The sequence below is a fragment of the Cynoglossus semilaevis genome, chromosome W (assembly GCF_000523025.1).
Source record: "Cynoglossus semilaevis isolate Cse_v1.0 chromosome W, Cse_v1.0, whole genome shotgun sequence".
Taxonomy (NCBI): Eukaryota; Metazoa; Chordata; class Actinopteri; order Pleuronectiformes; family Cynoglossidae; genus Cynoglossus; species Cynoglossus semilaevis.
The window spans coordinates 857,700-866,187 of record NC_024327.1 but is presented as its reverse complement, the minus strand read 5'-3'; the positions used below and the strand labels follow the sequence as shown (position 1 = coordinate 866,187).

General features: G+C 39.3%; 1 protein-coding gene across 6 annotated transcripts in view; it reads right to left on the bottom strand.

Moving 5' to 3' along the window:
- The window catches only part of LOC103396885 (protein yippee-like 1), a 31,466-nt gene extending 22,985 nt beyond the window's left edge, over positions 1-8,481 (bottom strand). For 2 of the 6 annotated variants that reach the window (XR_003048751.1, XR_003048750.1), the window contains exon 1: positions 1,368-1,803. Coding sequence is in view for 4 of the 6 variants with exons in the window: in XM_025052674.1 (XP_024908442.1) it covers positions 1,368-1,484 (117 nt within the window). In the remaining 2 variants the exon portion in view is untranslated. The other 4 variants (XM_025052674.1, XM_025052676.1, XM_025052675.1 and 1 more) reach the window with 4 other exon arrangements.
- Positions 8,482-8,488: the final 7 nt, after the last annotated feature.

The following is an 8,488-nucleotide window of genomic DNA, read 5'->3' as shown; positions in this document are numbered from 1 at the left end:
AGCTGGAGAAAAGTGTCAGGAGTGATCTGTGACAGAAGAGTGTCAGCTAAGGTGAAGGGAAAGGTTTACAGGACAGTGGTGAGACCAGCCATGATGTATGGTTTAGAGACAGTAGCAATAGGCAGAAGACAGGAGGCGGAGCTGGAGGTGGCAGAGTTAAAGATGCTAAGATTCTCTTTAGGAGTGACAAGAATGGACAGGATCAGGAATGAGGTCATTAGAGGGACAACACAGACAGGAAGGTTTGGAGAAAAAGCTAGAGAAGCCAGATTGAGATGGTTTGGACATGTGCAGAGGAGGGACAGTGGATACATCGGTAGAAGAATGTTAGAGATGGAGCTACCAGGTAGGAGAAAGAGAGGAAGGCCAAAGAGGAGATATATGGATGTAGTGAGGGAGGACATGCAGATAGTTGGAGTCAGAGTATAAGATACAGAGAACAGGGAGAGATGGAAATCAATGATTTGCTGTGGCAACCCCTGAAAAAGGGACAAAGCCGAAAGAAAAAGAAGATGGTATAACAACTAGTTAAAATAATTCCTACAAATATTTTGTTCAGACTCTTGATATTTTTGGATTGTAATATAATAAACTTTTGTCCAAATTTCGGCTCATTTTCATACATTTCTGCGACACGTTCGACCTCCTTTCAAAAATCTTCACCAAATGTATTTTTGCCTTATGTTTTGGCTATCAAACAGCTAATTCAAGGCTAACTTTCAGGTATGCTTTGACTTTTTTCCCTAGTTTCTGGTAGGCTGACTGGCTGTTTGCCACTGTTGTTGTTGTTGGACTTATTTTATCCATCTTTTTGGGATTTAAACTTTTATATAATCTATAAATTCAACTGTTTTGACTGGCTGGCCTGTGATAGGTCCACACAGAAATTACACTTGGGAAATAATGTACCTGACCTGACAAAAGACCTGAGATTATGGGATGGTATTTAAATTAGCCTCGGCAGGAAGAACAAAGTGACTAGTTGTAGGGCGTGTCTGTTGGAAGAATTTAATTTATTATCATTGCTTCATGCTGTACTGTCACTTTAAGAAACTGTTTGCTTCTCATATTATAATCTAGTGTGCTCAAGACTGATGGAGAAATTACCAGACACAGCCACACCCACATTCACACCCACCTTCTTACTCCATACCCATTCACATACTCACACACGATCACATGATAATTAATCTGATACTTTTGTAAACTAAATAAAAGAGCAGAGGAAGGGTGCAGCAACTTGGAGTTGAAGAGGAAGCTGCCAGCAGAGCAAGCTGCACTCTCCCCTTGCAAGTAAAAGATCCAGACGTCTTTTGTGTTGTTACTTTGTCGTCACATATGTTAGAATAAACCTAACAGTGTCGTACCTTTGAGATGAGCTCGTCGTGATTGGCCAGGTGTGCCCGGCAGTGGATGCAGCTGTAGGTGCGATGGCAGCTTGGCAGGTAAGCCTGGAAGGTCTTAGACTTGGTCATCTTCACCATGTCAATGGGGCAGGGCTCCTCGCTGGTGTCAGGGCTGGCACTGGAAGAGTTGCAGCTCTGCTGGACTTGCTGACAGAAGAAACACTGGAAGATGCAAGCCAAAGCCGTCGTTGTTGTGGAGTGGGTGTGTGGCAGGCTCCACACAGACACCACGGGAGAAAATTGAGTCTGTGAACGACAGGTAAACGTGGGGAGTGACACTCATCTTTATTATCAGATGAAGAGTTGAAAAATTTAAAAAAAAAATGAACAAAATTGAAAACAATAAGTGGCGCTTTGGCCCAGAAGAAATGTCTCTGTCATTGGTGTGGAACCCCAGGATTCACCTCCTGGGCAAGATTAGGGCGGTTGGTACCTTCCAGTGGACTCAGCACCCGCAGGAAGGTGCGGGGGGGTTGGTACGGTGCAGTGTGATTTGAGTGGCGACTGCTGCCTCTGCGACCCGGTAACGGATAAGCGGCTGAAAATGGATGGATGGATAGATGAAAATAAATAAATAAATAAATAAACAAAAAATACAATTATAATTAAACATAAATATATAAAATAAATTCGAATAAATAAAATAAAAAAAAATACAAAAAATTGATATTTTCAGATTTTATACACAGCCACACTAGAAAATACATACATCAAGAACATCATAAATGTTCACGATATTTCTGGAAACAAAGTTCAGGATATTTTGGGAAACCCTGCCTGTGATAGGAAGGATGGACCAATCACAGGGCACATCCAAATAAGAAGGCATTTCCATTGGATGTTGTGCTAAGCATCTCTGGATGAAGGTCTCTCCCTGGTTGCTTTGCCAGAATTGGCAACATCTCCCTACACTGAGTCAGAGGAGGAACTTGACAGAACATTCTTCCAAAACATGTCCAGGGCCTAAACATATTTTAAGCAGTGATTTAATGTACAAGCAACTCTGTCTCTGGTTATTTGGACCAGGCACCGATCCTTTCAGACTCCACCTGCCCTTCATAGTTGCCCTCATGCTTCACACTGCACCGCTGGAAATACCTCTGGTGTGATTTGATAAGGTTCTAAGTCACCTTAGATAAGAACAATAATAAATCTAAAAAACAGATTTAATCACGTGTTCCACATAAAATACTCTTCCTCTGTATTTTCTGAGAACTTCTTACGACACTTCTTTTACTTCTTTTGTACTAACTTTTTAAGCACTTTACTCAAAATGGATGAAAATCAATAACTTATTTGTGGTCAAGCACCAATGTGTGACTGCAGCCTGCCAGAAAATTTGGTTAAAAATAAGCCTACAGAAAAATAAAGTCACCATCTCATTTATTTAAAGGCCTTAGTTTGATTTTTACATCAGACTTCATGGTGTAATGGACGTCCAGGACCATAACTTGAGCCGCGTCGCTGGACTCCCTGAACTCCAGGATTACAGATAGTGACACACTAAACAGTTACTTAACATTTACTTTTACATAAACAAAGTGCATGTCAGATTACAGCCTCAGGTTCATCCACTGTCGGAAATTTAAACTTTTAAACTCCACTGCAACATGAAAATCCATAAGGTGTGAAATGAAGGACATTCATGTTAAAATGGACAATACAAGACACAGTACAGTTAACAATACTTTACATTCACTGTACATACAGACTTTCATATTTTTACTTCAAGATCAGCTGTGAAACACCAACAGGTATGAATATAAACATATAAACTCATTGAAACTTCATCAAGAAAGACCAGGGACCAAACCAGTAATGTTCTAGCTATAAGGCAAGCTTGCTGACCACTCACTCCACCAGGTATCGCTTTATTAAATTATTGAAAATTTTAACAGAAATAAAAAAGTATTCGCTTACTGCTTAAACAAGTCCTTCTAACGCTACAGATCAACATTTACTGTAAGTTTGGATCAGTGTTTGGCTGGAGCAGGTCCAAAGACTTGATAGTGAGGTGTTATCATTACATAGTTGTTTTGCTATGTTTACTTAAGTGATGTGTCTGTCGACTTTAGTCAGTGTGTTTATGGTACATCACAAACCCTTTAGAGAATGAATGGTTGGCTTGTTCAGCTTTCTCCTAAAGGAATGAAACCAAGTTATATCATCAAGTTGTTTTTAATACCATTTTATTTTATGAGATTCTTCAGTTTCTCTAATGATTTTAATCCAAGCTATTACACACGTGGACAAAATTGTTGGTACCCCTCAGTTAAAGAAGGGAAAACCCACAATTCTCACTGAAATCACTTGAAACTTACAAAAGTAACAATAAATAAAAAATTATTGAAAATTAAAAAATTAATCAAAATCAGCCATCACTTTTGAATTGTTGATTAACATAATTATTTAAAAAAACAAACTAATGAAACAGGCCTGGACAAAAATGATGGTACCTCTATAAAAGATTGAAAACTATTTGACCAGAGTGACATGATTAACTCAGGTGTGTCCTTCAATTGACATCACAGGTGTTTCCAAACTCATAATCAGTCAGTCTGCCTATTTAAAGGTAGACAAGTAGTCACTCTGCTGTTTGGTGAAAAGGTGTGTACCACACTGAACATGGACAACAGAAAGCGAAGGAGAGAATTGTCCCAGGACATACGAAAAAAAATTATAGACAAACATCTTAAAGGTAAAGGCTATAAGACCATCTCTAAACAGCTTGAAGTTCCTGTGACAACAGTGCCTCATATTATTCAGAAGTTCAAGACCCATGGGACAGTAGCCAACCTCCCTGGACGTGGCCGCAAGAGGAAAATTGATGACAAATTGAAGAGACGGATCGTTCGAATTGTATCCAAAGAGCCCAGAACAACCTCCAAAGAAATTAAAGGTGAACTCCAAGGCCAAGGTACATCAGTGTCAGATCGCACCATTCGTCGTTGTTTGAGCCAAAGTGGACTTCATGGGAGACGACCAAGGAGGACACCACTGCTGAAAAAAAATCATAAAAAAGCGAGACTGGAATTTGCAAAAATGCATGTTGACAAGCCACAAAGCTTCTGGGAGGATGTCCTTTGGACAGATGAGACCAAACTGGAGCTTTTTGGTAAGGCACATCAACTCTATGTTCATAGACTCAAAAACCAAGCATACGAAGAAAAGAACACTGTCCCTACGGTGAAACATGGAGGAGGCTCAGGAATGTTTTGGGGCTGTTTTGCTGCATCTGGCACAGGGTGTCTTGAATGTGTGCAAGGTAAAATGAAATCTGAAGACTATCAAGGCATTCTGGAGAGAAATGTGCTGCCTAGTGTCAGAAAGCTTGGTCTCAGTCGCAGGTCATGGGTCTTCCAACAGGACAACGATCCAAAACACACAGCCAAAAACACCCAAGAATGGCTGAGAGAAAAGCGTTGGACTATTCTAAAGTGGCCTTCCATGAGCCCAGATCTGAATCCCATTGAACATCTGTGGAAGGAGCTGAAACATGCCATTTGGAGAAGACACCCATCAAACCTGAGACAACTGGAGCAGTTTGCTCATGAGGAGTGGGCCAAAATACCTGTTGACAGCTGCAGAATGCTCATTGACAAATACAGAAATCGTTTAATTGCAGTGATTGCCTCAAAAGGTTGTGCAACAAAATATTAAGTTATGGGTACCATCAATTTTGTCCAGCCCTATTTCATTAGTTTGGTTTTTTAAATAATTATGTTAATCAACAATTCAAAAGTAATGGCTAATTTTGATTATTTAATTTTCAATAAATTTTTATTTATTGTTACTTTTGTAAGTTTCAAGTGATTTCAGTGAGAATTGTGGGTTTTCCCTTCTTTAACTGAGGGGTACCAACAATTTTGTCCACGTGTGTACTTAAGTGATGTGTCTGTCGACTTCAACAGCCACAGGCAAATGACAGTCAAATAACGAGGGTGTGCTCTGAGATCTTGTTGCTTCTGTTGAATCAAGTTAGACAGCAGAGACATCTTCTCCTTTCTCAGTAAACAGTGTCTGTCACTGCTGCTACTTACTGTAAGGACCAAAAATGAGATTCACTTTGGTTCAGTGAATACAGTACCACTACTGACCTGCAGAGGCTGTCGCCAAAACTCAGGCACCCAAACATTCTGTTGTGTAATTCTGTAGATTTACACTTTCTTATCACTATGTTGATGCTCCATAAAAAATTTGATTTATATTTATTTAATATTTTATATTATAGTTTATAGTTATATAGTTTGTTTATAGTTTGTAATTTATATAAAAACATTTTAGATTAAAAAAAAGTTAGCTGTCACTTTCAGTAATTACCCCATGGAAAAATAAAGTTTTCTTTAGCTGAATCCCAGTCAATAAAACTGTAAAGAAATTATGCTATTGTATTTTTTTCAATTTTCTTGATAAGAAATTGAAAAATACAATATTTCAGGTTGATAAACAATATAGCTCTTAAACAAATAGAACTTGACTCTGCTCATTTATTTTTTTACACCACACAGTCTATTAATGGTAATACAACACCCTTTGTGTCTTCTGGTCACATAGTTGTGTATCTGTGATAATTGTCTGCGGCTGTGACACTGACTTAAACACACACATTCACTCATGATCTCTTGTCGCAGATTCTCCATCCATCCATCCATCCATTTTCATCCGCTTATCCGTTACCGGGTCGCAGGGCAGCAGTCTCCATGACCGCCACCCAAATCACACTGCACCGTACCAGCCCATCATGAAACTGGCTGCAGGTTGTGAGTCCACTGGAAGGTACCAACCACCCTAACCAGGATTCGATCTTGCCCAGGAGGTGAACCCTGGTGTTCCACACCAATGACAGAGACATTGCCTCTGGGCCAAAGCGCCACGCAAATTCTCCAGACTGAACCAAATAGTTTTGACATCTAGAACTTTAAAAACACAGTTGTGTGCATTCACGTCGGTGCTTTAACCTCTACATTACACCGCTTTCAGCTGTGTAACACTGGGAATGACTGTAGTTTTTGTTTCTGTCTTCTTGCCAAATCACAATAGCCTTCAGTCTCAGAGCGGAGGGGGGCAACAGTTGAAGTGGAATATGACACGCAGTACTGCTTTTACTCGCTAGTGGCCGCTGTTTTGCATATTGTTGTAATGCTTAAAATGAAGCGGATTCACGATGTCTCATTCCTATGGTGGAAATATCCACTACAACTTAAGAAAAAAAAGCGTTGTGCTCATTAACATCAAATTGTCAAAAAATATTTTTATATTTCAAGAAAAATGCTGTAGAAATTCAGAAAAAAATAAAAGCTTCTAGTTTGTCAATCAACCATCTTTCTCTTAATAACATAAGTACGGTCTGTCTAGTACAGCATCTCCCAGAGTGTCGACGGTCACCATCACTGACAACAGCGCATGACAAAGGATCTCCACTAAAACAGAGTGCAAACAAAAGAAAACAAAGCCACTGACCCACAGCAGCTCTGCAAGTTTCCAGTTGTGCTCTGTGAACTGGAGCTGCCCGTCACCAGAAGTCTAAGAATAGAGTGTTCGGGTTTGGAGCTGGACTTTCTCTGGACCTGAGTCTCCTCACAGCAACAGGAAGAACAGCAGCAGCAGCACAGAAACTATCAGCGAGACATGAAAACAAAGGAGCTTCCGCAACTCAACAGGAAGTCACCGTGGTGATGTAAAGCGTGACTGCTCCACAAACACACAGACACACACCTTTACAAATACAAATCTGTACTTGTCATTGAATATCCTCCAACCAAAGACAGAGATACAAATGTTCTGCTTGACTAAGAAGAACCAGCGTTTGGTCCATTCTTATTCTTTAAAGGAACACTGACACACAGACGACTGAAAAGTGTGTCATAATACATCATCAGCATTGGTAAAATTAACACTGGTCATGTACAGTACATTGCCTCTCCACACACATACATAAAGAGATACACACATACACTGTTCCCTCCCCCTCTTTTGTTGTGGTAATGTTCAGAAATGTTTATAACAGATGACAAATTAGGGTACAGTACTGTGTTTTGTTGGGTTTTTTTACATTTTGACTTGGTTTTGCATTCAGAATTTTACTTCAAATATTACAATAACAACACCAGGAGTACAACTAGTTTAGTTTTTTTTTCCCACTAACTTACTTTTCATCTAGTAAACAACATGTAATAAAACTTTTTTATTTTAAATGTATTTTCAATTTTTATTTCAAATGTAAATTGACAATTAGATTTTAATTATATTGAATAAATTATTTTGATTAAAAAGCAGACATCCTGTTAATCGTCTGCTCATTTCAAATTAATTTTTAAAAAGCGGAAAAACAAATTTTATTTTTTAATTAATTTGCTCAAAATGGTTAAAAAGCTGACCTTAACGTGCAGTTAGTAGTTGATAGTCGTCAATTAAGACTTTTTTGTCTCATCCTTCTGCTTCATTCACAACTGGTCAAACTATCATTTTAACTGTCGTGTAATATGTGAAAACAACAAAAAAGACGAATAAAAGCCCCGTGTGGGGGTACACAGGAGCGACATGAAGTGAGGCTGAACAGGTAAACAGAAACAGCTCATAGAAGTGTGCATCGTGAAAACAAAGACAGCGGAGCACATTGTTCGTCTGTGGTAACCAACAACAGGAAGAAGAGTCTCAGAACAAAAGACAGTCTCAAAAACAGCGCTTTTGCGTCATAACAGTCCAATGGCGAGCATTTTTAGCCATTAAAATAAACGACTTTTGAATTTTGAGGGGTTAACAACGTCACACAATCCTTTATTTCCTTCACCTTCATATTAAAACGTGTTTAGTATCCAACAAAGAACACGACGCAAGCTAAGTGCAACAGTGTCGCTGAATTGCTTTCCAATTATTTTTTTCCGAGGCTGAGGCAGTCCGTGAACCCAACACGACACCTGAACCACGAAGTCTGCTGCTTTATACGTAAAATAATTATATTTTTACAGGCGAAACGTTGACGTGCAGTACTCACCACCTGGAGCTCTGAGTAAAACGCAGCTTGAAGAGGAAAACTGCTGGCTGGTATAAGTGTGTGGGGGGGGGGGGGGGTGGTGGTTTCT